This window comes from Salvelinus alpinus, chromosome 19 (assembly GCF_045679555.1).
Source record: "Salvelinus alpinus chromosome 19, SLU_Salpinus.1, whole genome shotgun sequence".
Classification (NCBI taxonomy): domain Eukaryota; kingdom Metazoa; phylum Chordata; class Actinopteri; order Salmoniformes; family Salmonidae; genus Salvelinus; species Salvelinus alpinus.
In genome coordinates, this window is record NC_092104.1 from 4746874 (window position 1) to 4767779 (window position 20906).

Consider the following 20906-nt stretch of genomic DNA (forward strand, 5'->3'; position numbering starts at 1 on the left):
ACCTAAATATTTTACAAGAAATTATCTCTTATGAATACCTGAATAATACATATATATTTTTAAATAGCTGCTAAAGATAATACACAACACATATGAAATATATAAAATATGCACAATCATATAAATTGATGATCCCATTATTTTTTTATATAGAAAATACGTCTATTTCATTGTCAGTCAGTGTATTTAGTAATTCACAGTATCAATCTACTCATTTTTATACAACTACGGTTATACCCACTACTATGTTTATCATAATAACCCAATGAGAAGGACTGAATAGAACATACATCAACCAGGTAACCATGTTAGCGACGTCATGTAACCATGCTAGCGACGTCATGTAACCATGCTAGCGACGTCATGTAACCATGCTAGCGACGTCATGTAACCATGCTAGCGACGTCATGTAACCATGCTAGCGACGTCATGTAACCATGTTAGCGACGTCATGTAACCATGCTAGCGACGTCATGTAACCATGCTAGCGACGTCATGTAACCATGCTAGCGACGTCATGTAACCATGCTAGCGACGTCATGTAACCATGCTAGCGACGTCATGTAACCATGCTAGCGACGTCATGTAACCATGCTAGCGACGTCATGTAACCATGCTAGCGACGTCATGTAACCATGCTAGCGACGTCATGTAACCATGCTAGCGACGTCATGTAACCATGCTAGCGACGTCATGTAACCATGCTAGCGACGTCATGTAACCATGCTAGCGACGTCATGTAACCATGATTTTTCTTTATGGATTAAAATATATATATATATATTGTATGTATTAATTATATGATGAATAGAAACGGAGGAGTTATGTCACATATGCAGCTATCGAAAATATATGGGAATGTCTGCTCAATCCAAACAAACAACCAACCGATTGTAGCATTACCACAAAAATGGAGAAGGCAAGTGGAATAGGGAGAAGGTAGGGAACTTGTTTGTCTGCCATATATTAAAGATACAAATTGGCTGAAAGGAACTGGCATAAATAGAAAAATATACCAGTTTCATCTGAGGACAAAAGTATTGACAGCTGCACCATACAGGTTGCAAAATAAATTGGAGGAGATTTTTGATGTACTGATTCCATGGCACATGGTTTATGAACTGATAAAAAAAACACTTGATTCAACACTTAGAGATTTTAAAAGTACATTTTTATACAAAATTCTTGCCACCAACAGAATGCTATATATATGGGGTATAAAACAATCTCAGCTCTGTAGATTTTACTGCGAAGAGACAGAATCACTAGATCATATATTCTGGTATTGCCCCCGTGTAGCTTGTTTTTGGTCACCGGTTCAGGAATGGTAAAAAAATAAAATAAATCACAACATTCATTTAAAATGAACCTTACAAATAGCTGTGTTGGGCAAACTGGAAAGCCATAGTATATCAATAAATAATCTAATAATACTCGTAGGAAAGGGTTTTCATCTTTAGCTCACAATCTGCAATAAAGAGCTACAGTTAGTTTCAGAGTGGGTGGCAACGAAGAAGCTAGTCCTAAATAAATTTAAATTTAAAATTAAAAAGCACTGTATTTGGGACAAATCATTCACTAAATCCTAAACCTCAACTAAATCTTGTCATAAATAATTTGGATATTGAGCAAGTTGAGATGACTAAACTGCTTGTGGTAACCCTGGATCGTAAACTGTCATGGTCAAAACATATTGATACAACAGTAGCTAAGATGGGGAGAAATCTGTACATAATAAAGCGATGCTCTACCTTCTTAACAGCACTATCAACAAGGCAGGTCCTACAGGCCCTAGTTTTGTCACACCTGGACTACTGTTCAGTCGTGGGGTCAGGTGTTGACTTGGCAGGAACTAATGGGGATCCATAATAAACCCCAGGAAGAGTAGCTGCTGCCTTGGCAGGAACTAATGGGGATCCATAATAAACCCCAGGAAGAGTAGCTGCTGCCTTGGCAGGGACTAATGAAGATCCATAATAAACCCCAGGAAGAGTAGCTGCTGCCTTGACAGGGACTAATGGGAATCCATAATAAACCCCAGGAAGAGCAGCTGCTGCCTTGACAGGAACTAATGGGGATCCATAATAAACCCCAGGAAGAGTAGCTGCTGCCTTGGCAGGAACTAATGGGGATCCATAATAAACCCCAGGAAGAGTAGCTGCTGCCTTGGCAGGAACTAATGGGGATCCATAATAAACCCCAGGAAGAGTAGCTGCTGCCTTGGCAGGAACTAATGGAGATTCATAGATGTATATGTAAAATACATGTATATGTAGCAGACAAGCTGTAAAACCACAAAATATATACAATATGTGTCCTCTGAAGGGGGGCAACATCATGTAATCATGCTAGTAACATCATGCAATCATGCTAGCAAACATCATGCAATCATGCTAGCAAACATCATGCAATCATGCTAGCAAACATCATGCAATCATGCTAGCAAACATCAAATATGAACATGTTAGTTATACACATCGAGTCACTACGGCCGGGATACTTACTAAGGCCGTGATCTGAATTGCACCCACATCACACTGCACTTTACTTTCCCACACTGGGTCACGGTTGGAGGGATAACTTCTGCAATAGTACTACAGAACATGAATGATGTTTCCAGCCAGCCAGAACTGTTTCAGAGGTTGTTGAGGTGAGGCGGACTAGCGGTCACTTACCTGCTCAGTTATAGGCTACCAGTTACTGATTGTGTTTTAAAGTGGTTGTCAGTTCTAATTTCCTGTACTGATTGTGCTCTACCAGCCTAAGTAGAAAAGGCTTTGATTATGTCAGATACAACTAATAGCTTAGTGTCATGGTTTACAGTTTAACCATGAGTGGGGCTGGTGGGGGTGTAAGGAATGGATGTTAGTGTACAGGGTAGACAGTGCACTTCCCCATCCCTCCCCTAGGTGGCAGCAGCTACAGGGTCATACCCAGTACTGATTCTGCTGTAGAGTGGGGGGTGTGGTCCTAATGACCTGGTCTGAACTCTCTGGATTTACAGCTTTCAATGAGCAGCTCGGCAGTGATGCAGAGTTGCTAACTGAGTCCTGATTGGCGAAAGGAAGCGGCCTGTCCAAGGCAGGACTTCCAGGGCGGCTTGGGCTCAGCGGAGTCACTGTTACCGTGGGAACGGCCGCGCTCCTCTGCGGCTGGTCGTGATAGGCCGGTGGGGTTGAGGGCGAGGGCAGCGGTTTCAGGGTCAGAGGTTTCTGCTTCCTCTTCCTGTTGCGTCTCAGCAGTAGAAACAGCACCACCAGGATGATGACCAATAGGAGCAGGACCAGGAGAGGTAGGATCACCAATAGGGGGTTGGAAGTCCTCTGTGGGTATGACTCTACTCGGACCGGTGTCATCATAAAGGGCATCTCAGAAAGGTCTTCTCCTCTACCCATGGTGGGTTTGCCCAAAGTTGTACCTGTCGAGTCGTTGCGGTTGGTGTTTCCCCAGTAATTGCGACCTTTGAACTTCTGGTGGGTCTTGCTGGGTCTCTGAGTGGAGAGGAAGGAGGTGGACAGGGAGGGTAGTGCTGTCCCAATACCAAACACTGTCGTTTGGTTCGTTTGGTTCAGAGACTGAGAGAAAAGACTGCTGGTGGTCAGGATGGGACTCTCTGTTCTTCTGACTAGTGATGGATCGTACGGAACGACAGTGAAGCGGAACTCTCCCTTGGCAGGTGGGACGTTCTCCGCTTTCACGACAAAAACCAACGAGTCGTTCAGCTCCTGCACTTCAGTCATGTTAGCATTGAGCTCGATGGATAACCTCCCCTGCTTCACATCCTGAAAGGAGAAAGACTCCACCGGTTCCGTTTTCATACCAGCTTTGGCTTTTCCTCGGGCCAGCTTGCCGTACTTTGGCTGGGACACGACCTCGAAGATGGGGTCGCTGCCTGTTAGAGAAGCCAGCTCAGTTGCATTGAGAAAACCAGCGTTGAGTTTGACCACAATGCCATTGGGTATTCTCACCCTCTTGCCAAACCTCACCAGGGGCTTAACTGTGATGTTGACAACCTGATTCGTCAGGTTAGCTTCCGACGTAAATACAGTGAACTCAAAGCTGTCCTGACCAGATGTGAAGCTCGTCATTTGATAAAACAAGCGACCAGTCCTTAAGTCCTCCTGCTCAAACTGCCTCAAATCCTGGTTGTCCAGCCAAAGGATCTTTCCGTACCGCGGCAGCTTGGTGATCCGGTAGTGAACCGCTGTGGTTTTCCCATTAGTCTCTGCAGCCAGACTCCCCTGGGTTAACGCTACACAGGTCTGACCCTGCTTCAGAGCCAGCCCTGTGTTGTTAACTAGGGAGATAGTGATCTCTGTCAACTCCAGGTTGAATAGCTTGTACACCGGCTCGTGGTGGCCGTCCGAGATACTGAAATAGAAGACCCCCGAAGCCTGGCTTCCATCATGGACAAAGTACACCTTCCCACTGTTGATCTGAGCCTGAGTGAAGGACACCACAGACTCATTCAGGCTTCCTCCCAGGGCCAGATAGCCGTTGTCGGGCTTGCTGACGACAGTGTACTGGATGTCCTCTGAAGGGTTGTCCAGATCTTCCACATTGAGGTTCTGCAGCCCCAGGGCCACTATGTCCCCCTGTACCACACTCAGGCTGGGGGCTTTGGTCTTCAGGACGGGTGGCTGGTCGTTGATCGGGACCACTGTGATGTTGAACCACTCTTCTAGCACCTGGATAGAGAAGAAAAAGATGACTTCATTGTCCAATGTACACAGAAACTGCTTTAGCGTTTAGAGCAGAACTTCAATGTCTTCAATGAGGCAATTCATTTAGCGGCATACACAATTACAGTGCATTCGGAAAGTATTCAGACCCCATGACTTTTTCCACATTTTGTTACGTTACAACCTTATTTTAAAATGGATTAAATACATGTTTTTCCTCATCAATCTACACACAATACCCCATAATGACATCACAATACCCCAATACCATATAATGACAAAGCAAAAACAGATTTAGACATTTTTGCAAATGTATTAAAATAAAAAAACAGAAATACCTTATTTACATAAGTATTCAGACCCTTTACTCAGTACTTTGCTGAAGCACCTTTGGCAGCGATTACATCCTTGAGTATGATGCTACAAGCTTGGCACACCTGTATTTGGGGAGTTTCTCCCATTCTTCTCTGCAGATCCTCTCAAGCTCTGCCAGGTTGGAGCATCGCTTCACAGCTATTTTCTGGTCTCTCCAGAGAAGTTTGATCGTGTTCAAGTCCGGGCTCTGGCTGGCCCACTCAAGGACATTCAGAGACTTGTCCCGAATCCACTCCTGCGCTATTCGCTGTGTGCTTAGGGTTGTTGTCCTGTTGACAGTTGAACCTTCGCCCCAGTCTTCAGTCCTGAGCACTCTGGAGCAGGTTTTCATCAATGTTCTCTGTTCTTTGCTCCGTTCATCTTTGCCTCGATCCTGACTAGTCTCCCAGTCCCTGCCGCTGAAAAACATCCCCACAGCATGATGCTGCCACCACCCTGCTTTACCGTAGGGATGGTGGCAGGTTTCCTCCAAACGTGACGCTTGGCATGGTAGAGTCTGGCCACTCTAACATAAAGGTCTGATTGGTGGAGTGCTGCTGAGATGGTTGTCCTTCTGGAAGGTTCTCCCATCTCCACAAAGAAACTCTGGAGCTCTGTCAGAGTGACCATCGGGTTCTTGGTCACCTCTCTGACCAAGGTCCTTCTCCACCGTTTGCTCAGTTTGGCCGGGCGGCCAGCTCTAAGAAGTAGCTTGGTGGTTCCAAACTTCTTCCATTTAAGAATGATGGAGGCCACTGTCTTCTTGGAGACCTTCCATGCTGCATAAATGTTTTTGTACCTGTCTCGGAGCTCTACAGAAATTCCTTCAATCCCATGGCTTGGCTTTTCTCTGACATGCTCTGTCAACTGTGGTACCTTATTTAGACAGGTGTGTGCCTTTCCAAATCATGTCCAATCAATTGAATTTACCACAGGTGGACTCCAATCAGGTTTTTAGAAACATCTCAAGGATAATCAATGGAAACAGGATGCACCTGAGCTTAATTTCGAGTCTCGTAACAAAGGGTCTGAATACTTATGTAAATAAGGTATTTCTGTTTATTTTATAAATTTGCTAAAATGTCTAGAAACCTGTTTTTGCTTTGTCATTATGGGGTATTGTGATGTCATTATGGGGTATTGTGATGTCATTATGGGGTATTGTGATGTCATTATGGGGTAGTGTGTGTAGATTTATGAGGAAAAACATGTATTTAATACATTTTAGGAAAAGGCTGTAACTTAACAAAATGTGGGCAAAAATCAAGGGTCTGAATACTTTCCGAATGCACTGTGTGTACATACAGACAAAATCATGATTGAATATGAACAGACACGTACCAGCCCAACCATAGACAGTAGGCTACATGTGTGGAAAATGCAAGTTAGGTTACATATCATACACACCTGGCTGACGTCTAGAGGGCGCTGGGCCGGCTTTCCCTTGGGGTTCAGCCAGGCGTCGAAGACAAAGCTGTCATGGCGCGTCTCGGAGTCGTCGTGGCGGTACGTGATGCCATACTCGTCGAGGATGTACTGGGAGAAGTTAGGTTTCTCCACACTGAGGTTCCTCTCTCCCACCACGATAACGCCATGCCGGGGTAGAGACTTGACCTGGAACCAGACCTCATGGGAGTTGCGCTGGGGCGTGGGCAGCTTGAACATTAGGTTAGACGCATCCAGCTTGGACTTGTCGATGACAACACTGGCACCCTCTGTCACCACTGCACCTAGAATGCAATGAGAGACGAGCGTCTTTAACTTCACTAACATTTCACCAAACTTGATTTGATTAGCATTAACAGAACAAATGAAATGTATTAGAAATGTGTGGCTAACATTTCGACTACTAAAATAAATACCTGAGGCGATCAGGAGGAAGCCTGTTCGATTGCCCCTTAACTGCATAATATTCTTATTTTTTTTTTAAATAACCATTATTTATAACATTGCATATTGGGCTGCACATGATCTTCACCCATTTTAACAATGATTTCCCCCGACGACACACCTGTGTTAACGAGGAGCAGTGATTTGCGGTCGGTTCCAGCATTCTCATAGGAGATGTCCATCCTGAAGGTCTGGGTCTCCAGGGCAACCGGTGGGGAAAACACTGAGAAGGTCATTGAGTCCATGGCAGACCATCCAACCGACTCCACAAAACTTTGGGTGTACAAAACCTCCCCCTGGTCCACCTGACATACACAGAAGAAGAAGGAGAAGGAGAAGGAGAAGGAGGAGAAGGAGAAGAAGAAGAAGGAGAAGAATGAGAAGAAGAAGAAGAAGAATGAGAAGAATGAGAAGAAGAAGAAGAAGAAGAAGAATGAGAAGAAGAAGGAGAAGAAGGAGAAGAAGGAGAAAAGTTAGATACTCAATTTAGCAAACCTTCATCCCATGGTCCACCTGAGACCACTAATCAGTGAAGGCTGGTGTTACTATAAATCGGACAGGCAAGGTCACAATATGCTCACTTTTGTACCCCTGTTTCAACGTAGCCGAAACACTAAAGAAAGCATTGAATAAAAACACTGAACATCAACAACTTTGGTATAAAAAAACATCTCTTAAAAAAAACACTAATAATTCAAGACATGAACACTTCTCATGAGTCACTTCCTCCACTGGAGAAGATCTTGTCTGAAGTTGATATTCAGAATGGAAACAGATTTATAATGCATGTCTTTGTAGTCAGGTGTTGCTCCACAGAGATTGGACAGTTTGACAGAAGGCTTTATTCTTGTTTTGTAAAACTTTTAGTGGTTTTATTGAATGGATAGGACAGTGGAGATTACACAGGTAACGTGAGCCAGAAGGGCAGTGGGTTGGTTTTTCAAACCCACGCTGACTCTGCTACTGTATGTGTACCGGGGTGAGTAGTGCGCGGGTTTACTCATAACCTGCGGTGATATCCGCGAGGCGGGTGGGTTTAGGGTCATTGAATATTGTGTGGATGAAGGTTGGGTGGGTGGATGAGGGTGGGTGGGTGGGTGAGGGTGGATGTGGGTGGGTGGTTGGGTGGATGAGGGTGGGTGGGTGGCCGGCGGGTTGAATAAAGGGAAATTCATATCTATAGGCTATATTGATGTTTTTCTTACGTATTTTTTTTATCTGGCATTAGTGTGTAAGCCTAATGCACGCCGAATGAAACCTGGCACAGTTCTATTCTGTTTCTCAACAGTGAAAACCTGGCACAGTTCTGTTCTGTTTCTCAACAGTGAAAACCTGCCAGAGTTCTATTCTGTTTCTCAACAGTGAAAACCTGGACAGTTCTATTCTGTTTCTCAACAGTGAAAACCTGGCACAGTTCTGTTCTGTTTCTCAACAGTGAAAACCTGGCACGGTGTAACGGTTTTCCTCTTCGTCTGAAGAGGAGTAGCAAGGATCGGACCAATGTGCAGCGTGGTAAGTGTCCATAATGAGATATTTAATAAATCACTCCGGCCGCAAAACCTGAACCTATAGGGGAGGGTCTGGGTGGGCATTTACTGCGGTGGCGGCTCTGGAGCGGGACGAGGACCCCACTCCACCATAGTCTCGGCCCACTTCTGTGACCCCTTAGGAGCGGCGACCCTTGTCACCGACCCTGGATTGGAGAACCTAGTAAAGGGCACCACTGGACTGAGGGGCGCCTCTGGACTGAGGGGCAGCTCCGGACAGGAGGGCGACTCCGGCAGCTCCGGACAGGAGGGCGGCTCCGGCAGCTCCGGACAGGAGGGCGGCTCCGGCAGCTCCGGACAGACGGGCGGCTCAGGACAGACGGGCGGCTCCGGCAGCTCAGGACAGACGGGCGGCTCCGGCAGCTCAGGACAGACGGGCGGCTCCGGCAGCTCAGGACAGACGGGCGGCTCCGGCAGCTCAGGACAGACGGGCGGCTCCGGCAGCTCAGGACAGACGGGCGGCTCCGGCAGCTCAGGACAGACGGGCGGCTCTGGCAGCTCAGGACAGACGGGCGGCTCCGGCAGCTCAGGACAGACGGGCGGCTCCGGCAGCTCAGGACAGACGGGCGGCTCCGGGCAGCTCAGGACAGATGGGCGGCTCTGGCCTGGAGAGAGAACCTGGAGGGAGGAGACGGAGCGTCTCGCCTGGTGCGTGGGGATGCCACAGGACCCACCAGGCTGGGGAGACCTACAGGAGGCCTGGTGCTTGGAGGCACCGGAAGGACCGGGCTGTGGGGGAGCACTGGAGCTCTGGTGCACAGCCTTGGCACCACTCCCCAAGGCTGGATAACTACTCTAGCCCGGACACTCCAGAGTGCAGGCACAGGTTGAACCGGGCTGTGGGTGAGCACTAGAGATCTGGTGCATACTACGCACACCTCCCCCTTAGGCTCAATTCCCACATTCGCCCGGCACGAGCGGAGCGCAGGCATAGGACGCACTGCACCCTCCCAGCGCCCCAGAGACACAGCACGCAGAGCCGGCGCAGGATACCCTGGACCGAAATGGCGTACCGGAGACCAGACACGCTGAGCGGGCACAATACGCCCCGGCTGGATGCCCACACTCGCATGACACTTTCGGGGGGCTGTCCTATAGCGCACCGGGCTATGGGCGCGTACTGGCGACACCGTGCGCTTAACCGCATAACACGGTGCCTGACCAGTACAACGCTGCTTACGATAAGCACGAGGAGTGGGCTCAGGTCTCCAACCTGACTCTGCCACACTCCCCGTGTGCCCCCCCCCAAAAAAAAATTGGGGGGCTGCCTCTCGTGCCTGTCGCGCTGCCGTGCTACCTCCTCATATCGCCGCCGCTCAGCTTTCGCTGCCTCCAGTTCTTCCTTGGGGCGGCGATATTCCCCAGCCTGTGCCGAGGGTCCCTTACCGTCTAGTATCTCCTCCCATGTCCATGAGTCCAGAATCCTCTGCTCCTGTTTACCACGCTGCTTGGAACCTGGGTTGGTGGGTGGTTCTGTAGCGGTTTTCCTCTTCGTCTGAAGAGGAGTAGCAAGGATCGGACCAATGTGCAGCGTGGTAAGTGTCCATAATGAGATATTTAATAAATCAACAGAACACTTAACAAAAGTACAAACAAACAACCGAAACAGTCCCGTATGGTGCAAACACAGACACAGGAAACAACCACCCACAAAACACAATAGAAAACAGGCTACCTAAATATGGCTCCCAATCAGAGACAACGACTGACACCTGCCTCTGATTGAGAACCATACTAGGCCAAACACATAGAAATATAACAACAGAACAAAACATAGAAAAACAACATAGAATGCCCACCCCAACTAAAATAAAGACATAAAAAAGGAACTAAGGTCAGAACGTGCCACACAGTTCTGTTTTCTCAACAGTGAAAACCTGGCACAGTTCTGTTCTGTTTCTCAACAGTGCTGCCAAAGAAATGAAGACTTATTCAATCAAAAACAATGACCGACCAAGCTTCCTGTTAATGTAACACAACATTCTTCCTGCATGTGCTGGAATTTATATCCTGTTGAGTTTCTTTGTGTTCATTTCTCGCTGTAAATATTATGTTTTCCCAAACAGTACGGGCCCGATTCAGACTTAAGAAATGTACGCCTTTCTTACACACTTCTCAGCGGGGGTTGGAACCCAAATTATTTTCTAAATCGTTTTGTTCTGAACAGAACCATTATTTTTTAAATTCCTTTCCACTGTTCCGACCTTCAAAATAAAGTTCTGAACCGGGTTGAACCCCCAAAAAGTACTGTTTTTGATGATCAAATACTTATGTCATGCAATAAAATGCAAATTAATTACTTAAAAACCATACAATGTGATTTTCTGGATTTTTGTTTTAGATTCCGTCTCTCACAGTTGAAGTGTACCTATGATAAAAATGACAGACCTCTACATGCTTTGTAAGTAGGAAAACCTGCAAAATCGGCAGTGTATCAAATACTTGTTCTCCCCACTGTATGTCTTACCTTTTTGTAATTAATAAATCCAATGTGAAACGTGGTAACTATAGTATCCTTAACTAGCATTGAAAAAGTGAACCCATTCTTCTATCATGAAAAATCTATCCCTAATTTCTGAATCACCCTTGTAACGTCAGTAGGATACAGCTAAGCTTCGGAGGGGGAGGGGAACGAGGAGGTGGAGGGGTAGGTAGCCTACACGCTGGCAAAGATATTCAGCTGGCAGGCAGACACTGGAATAAGTTTCTGAATGACAGAGTGAGGGCATTGCATATGCGCTTTGTTTTTGTGGGCCAAAAAAACATTCCCGGAATGTAAAAGAAAATATATTGGTAATTCAAAAATACAGTGGTTTGATTCATCCTGAAAGTTGACATATTCAATTGTTCAAATCCATGAAATATTGTAAGGTGAGATAAGTGTACAATAAGAGTTGAATAGTAGTAGTAGTAGTAAATCTACCTTGATAATCCTCATCCTTCACCTCTTGGTGAATAAAAGTTATTCTGATTCTCAGAGATGCTCGGGCCCATCGTATCCTATCCCAGTACAGTAACAATAAACCCCATAACCTCGTTAACCCATCCCAGCTCCACCAATCACTGCACCCAGCCAGCCAGGCATGCATAATCATTGGCTAGTATGAGAAAAGTGTACAATAGGGGATTGAACAGTAGTCCTATAAAATCTACCAATCCTCACTCATCATGGAACTGTGATGACAACGGTCCAGTCGTCGTGAACCGTGCTCCAGGCTCCAGGTTTAAACCGCTACATATGGTCTTCATTCCATAATGATTCCAATGGGCCTACATGTCCCAAATTATTGCACAACTTGTATTACGTTAGCCTAATATGAAGGAACAACTACACGGACGTGATAGACAAAAGAAACGTCAACTAACGTAATGTAATTGAATGATGCATAATGTAAGGAAACTAACACTAAAGTGACAGTTCAAATGTATGTTGGTATTTTAATTTTTGTATTAGGGATTATGGGTCCCCATTTAGTTCCTGCCAAGGCAGCAGCTACTCTTCCTGGGGTTTATTATGGATCCCCGTTAGTTCCTGCCAAGGCAGCAGCTACTCTTCCTGGGGTTTATTATGGATCCCCATTAGTTCCTGCCAAGGCAGCAGCTACTCTTCCTGGGGTTTATTATGGGTCCCCATTAGTTCCTGTTGAGGCAGCAGCTACTCTTCCTGGGGTTTATTATGGATCCCCATTAGTTCCTGCCAAGGCAGCAGCTACTCTTCCTGGGGTTTATTATGGGTCCCCATTAGTTCCTGTTGAGGCAGCAGCTACTCTTCCTGGGGTTTATTATGGATCCCCATTAGTTCCTGCCAAGGCAGCAGCTACTCTTCCTGGGGTTTATTATGGATCCCCATTAGTTCCTGCCAAGGCAGCAGCTACTCTTCCTGGGGTTTATTATGGATCCCCATTAGTTCCTGCCAAGGCAGCAGCTACTCTTCCTGGGGATTAGTATGGATCCCCATTAGTTCCTGCCAAGGCAGCAGCTACTCTTCCTGGGGTTTATTATGGATCCCCATTAGTTCCTGCCAAGGCATCAGCTACTCTTCCTGGTGTTTATTATGGGTCCCCATTAGTTCCTGCCAAGGCAGCAGCTACTCTTCCTGGTGTTTATTATGGGTCCCCATTAGTTCCTGCCAAGGCAGCAGCTACTCTTCCTGGGGTTTATTATGGGTCCCCATTAGTTCCTACCAAGGCAGCAGCTACTCTTCCTGGGGTTTATTATGGATCCCCATTAGTTCCTGCCAAGGCAGCAGCTACTCTTCCTGGGGTTTATTATGGATCCCCATTAGTTCCTGCCAAGGCATCAGCTACTCTTCCTGGTGTTTATTATGGGTCCCCATTAGTTCCTGCCAAGGCAGCAGCTACTCTTCCTGGTGTTTATTATGGGTCCCCATTAGTTCCTGCCAAGGCAGCAGCTACTCTTCCTGGGGTTTATTATGGATCCCCATTAGTTCCTGCCAAGGCAGCAGCTACTCTTCCTGGGGTTTATTATGGATCCACATTAGTTCCTGCCAAGGCAGCAGCTACTCTTCCTGGGGTTTATTATGGATCCCCATTAGTTCCTGCCAAGGCAGCAGCTACTCTTCCTGGGGTTTATTATGGATCCCCATTAGTTCCTGCCAAGGCAGCGGCTACTCTTCCTGGGGTTTATTATGGATACCCATTAGTTCCTGCCAAGGCAGCAGCTACTCTTCCTGGGGTTTATTATGGGTCCCCATTAGTTCCTGCCAAGGCAGCAGCTACTCTTCCTGGGGTTTATTATGGATCCCCATTAGTTCCTGCCAAGGCAGCAGCTACTCTTCCTGGGGTTTATTATGGATCCCCATTAGTTCCTGCCAAGGCAGCAGCTATTCTTCCTGGGGTTTATTATGGGTCCCCATTAGTTCCTGCCAAGGCAGCAGCTACTCTTCCTGGGGTTTATTATGGATCCCCATTAGTTCCTGCCAAGGCAGCAGCTACTCTTCCTGGGGTTTATTATGGATCCCCATTAGTTCCTGCCAAGGCAGCAGCTACTCTTCCTGGGGTTTATTATGGATCCCCATTAGTTCCTGCCAAGGCAGCAGCTACTCTTCCTGGGGTTTATTATGGATCCCCATTAGTTCCTGCCAAGGCAGCAGCTACTCTTCCTGGGGTTTATTATGGATCCCCATTCGTTCCTGCCAAGGCAGCAGCTACTCTTCCTGGTGTTTTTTATGGATCCCCATTAGTTCCTGCCAAGGCAGCAGATACTCTTAGCAAAACTAAGGCAGTTATATATATATATATTTTTAAATTACAATAAATTCACAACAGATTTCAAAACATTATGGTATTACTGACGGTGGCTACCGAAAGTGGCTAATACAGTATTTAAAATGATACATCATACGGTAAAATATATATAAAACAATTGTCATTTATATTTACAATCCCCTTATCTAAACGGCTTATTTACCTAGATTTTATCAATAGCTCTTCATTAATACGGCCTACCTGTAGTAACACCTTCATTAATACAGACTACCTGTAGAAACACCTCCATTAATACGGCCTACCTGTAGTAACACCTTCATTAATACGGCCTACCTGTAGTAACACCTCCATTAATACGGCCTACCTGTAGTAACACCTTCATTAATACGGTCTACCTGTAGAAACACCTTCATTAATACGGCCTACCTGTAGTAACACCTTCATTAATACGGACTACCTGTAGTAACACCTCCATTAATACGGCCTACCTGTAGAAACACCTCCATTAATACGGCCTACCTGTAGTAACACCTCCATTAATACGGCCTACCTGTAGTAACACCTTCATTAATACGGCCTACCTGTAGAAACACCTTCATTAATACGGCCTACCTGTAGAAACACCTTCATTAATACGGCCTACCTTTAGAAACACCTCCATTAATACGGTCTACCTGTAGTAACACCTTCATTAATACGGCCTACCTGTAGTAACACCTTCATTAATACGGCCTACCTGTAGTAACACCTTCATTAATACGGCCTACCTGTAGAAACACCTTCATTAATACGGCCTACCTGTAGTAACACCTCCATTAATACGGCCTACCTGTAGAAACACCTTCATTAATATGGCCTACCTGTAGAAACACCTCCATTAATACGGTCTACCTGTAGAAACACCTTCATTAATACGGCCTACCTGTAGAAACACCTCCATTAATACGGCCTACCTGTAGTAACACCTCCATTAATACGGCCTACCTGTAGTAACACCTCCATTAATACGGCCTACCTGTAGTAACACCTCCATTAATACGGCCTACCTGTAGAAACACCTCCATTAATACGGCCTACCTGTAGAAACACCTTCATTAATACGGCCTACCTGTAGAAACACCTTCATTAATATGGCCTACCTGTAGAAACACCTCCATTAATACGGCCTACCTGTAGTAACACCTCCATTAATACGGCCTACCTGTAGAAACACCTTCATTAATACGGCCTACCTGTAGTAACACCTCCATTAATACGGCCTACCTGTAGTAACACCTTCATTAATGCGGCCTACCTGTAGTAACACCTTCATTAATACGGCCTACCTGTAGTAACACCTCCATTAATACGGCCTACCTGTAGTAACACCTCCATTAATACGGCCTACCTGTAGAAACACCTTCATTAATACGGCCTACCTGTAGTAACACCTCCATTAATACGGCCTACCTGTAGTAACACCTCCATTAATACGGCCTACCTGTAGAAACACCTTCATTAATACGGCCTACCTGTAGAAACACCTTCATTAATACGGCCTACCTGTAGTAACACCTTCATTAATACGGCCTACCTGTAGTAACACCTTCATTAATACGGCCTACCTGTAGTAACACCTTCATTAATACGGCCTACCTGTAGTAACACCTTCATTAATACGGCCTACCTGTAGTAACACCTTCATTAATACGGCCTACCTGTAGAAACACCTCCATTAATACGGCCTACCTGTAAAAACACCTCCATTAATACGGTCTACCTGTAGAAACACCTTCATTAATACGGCCTACCTGTAGAAACACCTCCATTAATACGGCCTACCTGTAGAAACACCTTCATTAATACGGCCTACCTGTAGAAACACCTCCATTAATACGGCCTATCCGAATAGCGGATGAATAGAATTCTATTCTCATGCTCAAGTTCAAGGTCAGAACTCGTAGAGAGAAATGTGCTTGAAAAAGGGAATGACGTTCTGTTTACGTGCTCTTAACTCGGGAATACCTAGAAACTCCTTGGTTCATTCTCACAGAGCGTCTCAGAGTAGGAGTGGTGGTCTAGGATCAGCCCCCCCCCTTTTTTATCCATGTAATCATATTCATTATGATCTTAAAAAAGGCCAAAGTAAACCTAAATCAGCAGCTCTGCTCTCACCATTGTCTGTGTGAAGGAGGAGACATCTACAGTAGAGTTATTAGCAAGCAGCGTCACCAGTCTTCCGAGTTCGGGTCGACGAATCACGTTGAAGATAATGGTACGGTTGGATCTCTTGTCATTGGTCACTGCCTGCAAATTGTCCCTGGCGATTGGTGTTGTAGAGCCTGTTGGGAAAAACTATGGGTAAACAAACGCTCCAACATTTTATTTTATTTCACCTATATTTAACCAGGTAAGCTAGTTGAGAACAAGTTCTCATTTACAACTGCGAGCTGGTCAAGATAAAGCAAAGCAGTGCGACAGAGTGCGACAAACAACAACACAGAGTTACACATGGAATAAACAAGCGTACAGTCAGTAACACAATAGAAAAAAAAGAAAGTCTATATACAGTGTGTGCAAATGGCATGAGGAAGTAAGGCAATAAATAGGCCATAGTAGCAAAGTAATTACAATTTAGCAGATTAACACTGGAGTGATAGATGAGCAGATGATGATGAGCAGATGATGGTGTGTAAGTAGTGATACTGGTGTGCAAAAGAGCAGCAAAGTAAATAAAAACAATATGGGGATGAGGTAGGTAGATTGGGTGGGCTATTTACAGATGGGCTATGTACAGCGATCGGTTAGCTGCTCAGATAGCTGATAATTAAAGTTGGTGAGGGAAATAGAAGTCTCCAGCTTCAGTGATTTTTGCAAATCGTTCCAGTCACTGGCAGCAGAGAACTGGAAGGAAAGGCGGCCAAACGAGGTGTTGGCTTTGGGGATGATCAGTGAGATATACCTGCTGGAGCGCGTGCTACGGGTGGGTGTTGTTATCGTGACCAGTGAGCTGAGATAAGACGGGGCTTTACCTAGCAAAGACTTATAGATGACCTGGAGCCAGTGGGTCTGGCGACGAATGTGTAGCGAGGGCCAGCCGACTAGAGCATACAGGTCGCAGTGGTGGGTTGTGTAAGACGCTTTGGTAACAAAACGGATGGCACAGTGATAGACTGCATCCAGTTTGCTGAGTAGAGTATTGGAAGCAATTTTGTAGATGACATCGCCGAAGTCGAGGATCGGTAGGATAGTCAGTTTTACTAGGGTAAGTTTGGCGGCGTGAGTGAAGGAGGCTTTGTTGCGAAACATACTGTGTACGGACCCATTGAACACACAGTCACAATCATGTAACATATCCTAGGACTTACAGTATAGGCATACATAAAGATAGATAAAGCCTTTTAATGAACGACTTCTTGTTTTGAAAACTGTCTATGTGGCATCGATAGGTGTCAGAAACATTTGTTCTAGTGTCAAAATGTACGACAAAGTTGTAAAGTTGTAATAGAGGATAATTTTGGTCATAAACTGAGATTTGAGAGAAGGTATAAAACTTAATGAAGGAGATCGTAACAGTTTTTCATGGGTTGGGTTTATTTCCATCCTGCCCACAACTTACAGCACCCAAAGTGATCAACATCAATATTTTGATTTGTTTAACACTTTTTTGGGGGGTTACTATTCTGATTCCATATGTTTTCTTTCATCGTTTAAGTCTTCACTATTATTCTACAATGTAGAAAATAGTACAAACAAAGAAAAAGCTTGGAATGAGTAGGTGTGTCCAAACTTGTACTGTTTATCAAGTGGACGCTATTGTCTGTTTTACCTCAGAAATAGAGGCAAGACGACAGGCTATTTCTGACCATGGTTTTATACTGGAACTAAATACAGGTCACCTACAAGGACGGACCTTTGAAAAGCACAATGTGTTTCATGCTTTAGAGTGTCATGAGGACTTTTCAATCGGTGCTTTTCAATACTTTTGAATATCGAAACTCCCACTATAAATGAACATACAATCGCAATCATAGTTATTTACAAGAGTATATTACGAGGGGAGTCAGTAGTAGAGTAGTCAACTTATGTGTAAATGAACAAAATATCATAAAGCTAGAAAGACAAGACGTTTGAAGTGGTATAGAGGAAGTTAAGAGAATGATCTCTTCTTCAGCTGTCGTGTGAAACGCATTAGAGCAGGCACAGACAGAGTTCCTTAACTATCTCCACTCATCCATCCACTGCCTGGAAAGCCCAGCACACTGTGCCAGCTGGCCATTAGCTACCGCCATCAATCAAACCTGGGTTCAACTACTATTTGAAATATTTAAAAGACTCTTCGCTTTAGCTTTAACCTGCCTGAAGTGTCAGACGGGCATGTCTGCAGCTACTATGTTGGTCCCATTGAGCCAAAGATATAGAATGTGAGATGATTTCAAATAGTATTTGAACCCAGGTCTGTCATCCATCCTCACCTAACTCACAAACCAGACTCCTCAGCCTCAACCACGACAGTCAGAGTTTGGCTAAGGTCTGTGTACGGTCTGTGTACGTGTGTGTGTGTGTGTGTGTGTGTGTGTGTGTGTGTGTGTGTGTGTGTGTGTGTGTGTGTGTGTGTGTGTGTGTGTGTGTGTGTGTGTGTGTGTGTGTGTGTGTGTGTGTGTGTGTGTGTGTGTGTGTGTGTGTGTGTGTGTGTGTGTGTGTGTGTTTGGCTAAGCCAGCTAGCAAACAAAGCACAGGGCGGGGTCAGTCTATTTATATTTAGCCATGGGTACTAAAAGTAGAGGACAACTCCACTGTTCCTGAATAAAGTAGAGTACAACTCCACTGTTCCTGAATAAAGTAGAGTACAACTCCACTGTTCCTGAATAAAGTAGAGTACAACTCCCCTGTTCCTGAATAAAGTAGAGTACAACTCCCCTGTTCCTGAATAAAGTAGAGTACAACTCCCCTGTTCCTGAATAAAGTAGAGGACAACTCCACTGTTCCTGAATAAAGTAGAGTACAACTCCACTGTTCCTGAATAAAGTAGAGTACAACTCCCCTGTTCCTGAATAAAGTAGAGTACAACTCCCCTGTTCCTGAATAAAGTAGAGGACAACTCCACTGTTCCTGAATAAAGTAGAGTACAACTCCACTGTTCCTGAATAAAGTAGAGTACAACTCCACTGTTCCTGAATAAAGTAGAGATTAAATAATGACTCCATCCCAGTTAAAGTCATGATGCGTCTGGTCATGGACTTTTTGGTGAATGAACAAAGACTAGCCGAGCCGCCAGGGGCAGTTCCCTGAATTATTCAATCAAATGGATTTAGACTATAAGATTAGTCGGTTTGAACAGGTAACTATGGTAACTATGGTAGTCCATTGAACACACAGTAGAAGGCCAGTTCCCATGTTAGCTTTGGGTGGAGGCTCTAAATGTAAAGTCTGTTGTTGTGACACAGGAAACGTGAGATTTGGTTCTGGGTGTTCGAACCTCTCTCTTAGAGGTTAAGACCCCTATTAAGGGGACTTTGAGCAGTTCTGGACCAGTTCTGACCAACACGTACACGTTGGTGTACAAAGTACTCTGTGAACGTCACAGGGTCCAGTACCTTACAGTGGCAGAAAGTCCTCTCTGCTACCACTCTGTCAGTGGAGCTGATTTCAAGTCAGGTTTCACTCTCCACATTTGCATAGGGAGTGACGTGTCACATTTTCTGGCCCATCCAGACAAAATCACTGATTTCTTCTGCCTGTGAGCGACGGAGCCTGGGAGACGGCATATTAAAGGGGAAAAGTCTAGTGACTTCAGCAATCATGGCTTCCTCTCAGCTAGATTTAGAGCTCTCAACATGAAAAAAAAAAACTAAATAATTTAGTAGAATTGAAACACGACCACCTTCTGTTGATCATAGAGGGACACAATCACTTTGTGCGTAAAGCTGGAGTTGTAACTAGCCTGCAGACATTCGAGTGCTCTCTGCATCGCTCGCAGGAGACTTGGCGGGAAAATACTCTGTCGTCAGTTATATCAAATGGGGGCCCAAATTTGTACTGATCATATTTATTTTACAGTTATAAAAAAGGTGAAATCTTATAGTAAGTCATTTAGAATTTCATTGTTACTATAAGTAAGCCTGTAATTTAAGCATTTCACTGTAAGGTCTACTACACCTGTTGTATTCAGCATTTCACTGTAAGGTCTACTACACCTGTTGTATTCAGCATTTCACTGTAAGGTCTACTACACCTGTTGTATTCAGCATTTCACTGTGAGGTCTACTACACCTGTTGTATTCAGCATTTCACTGTAAGGTCTACTACACCTGTTGTATTCAGCATTTCACTGTAAGGTCTACTACACCTGTTGTATTCAGCATTTCACTGTGAGGTCTACTACACCTGTTGTATTCAGCATTTCACTGTAAGGTCTACTACACCTGTTGTATTCAGCATTTCACTGTAAGGTCTACTACACCTGTTGTATTCAGCATTTCACTGTGAGGTCTACTACACCTGTTGTATTCAGCATTTCACTGTAAGGTCTACTACACCTGTTGTATTCAGCATTTCACTGTAAGGTCTACTACACCTGTTGTATTCAGCATTTCACTGTGAGGTCTACTACACCTGTTGTATTCAGCATTTCACTGTGAGGTCTACTACACCTGTTGTATTCAGCATTTCACTGTGAGGTCTACTACACCTGTTGTATTCAGCGCACGTGACAAATAAACTTTGATTTGATTTAGAAAGCATTTGACATTTCAAGCCCTATACCCCCACTTTGTTGAATAGGAAAACATTTGATTGCCTCGCTAGAGGTTGCCTCGCTAGATGCCAAATTAAAAAGTCTGAACATTACCACACCCACACTGTTTGCCTTGTCATGCCACTGATTTTCATGCAGGCTACAACTTTCTGCCGTGTCCATTGTTTCCTGATTTGAAATACGGACCAGACTATTATGGAAATGTCCCTTAATGTATTGCTGAATCCCATTGCGTGGTGTCACTCTGTCCACTTGTTCATCTCCGTGCGATGTAAACACCCCTAGTTGTAGTACATACAACCCAGTTAGACCTTTGCACTTCAGCACACAAAGAGAAAAGAAAAAGACAAGACATTTATGTGGTTAGATTTTTGTAAATATTACAGTCAAGTGTTACGTTCGTGAATAACCAACCAAAACAAATCATTGAACATAAAAAGGGAAATAACAAATGAGTCACTGAACAATC

The 20906-nt window shown here is 44.9% G+C and overlaps 1 protein-coding gene across 1 annotated transcript in view; it reads right to left on the bottom strand.

Moving 5' to 3' along the window:
- Nucleotides 1–2428: 2428 nt before the first annotated feature.
- Nucleotides 2429–20906, bottom strand: part of cspg4ba (chondroitin sulfate proteoglycan 4ba) — a 69208-nt gene continuing 50730 nt past the window's right edge. Inside the window, exons 12-15 of the mRNA XM_071354260.1 lie at nt 15856–16022; nt 7048–7231; nt 6444–6766; nt 2429–4688 (exon numbers count right to left, since the gene is read on the bottom strand). Coding sequence (XP_071210361.1) covers nt 2928–4688; nt 6444–6766; nt 7048–7231; nt 15856–16022 — 2435 coding nt within the window. The 3' untranslated portion in view covers nt 2429–2927. The remainder of the gene's footprint in view (nt 4689–6443; nt 6767–7047; nt 7232–15855; nt 16023–20906) is intronic.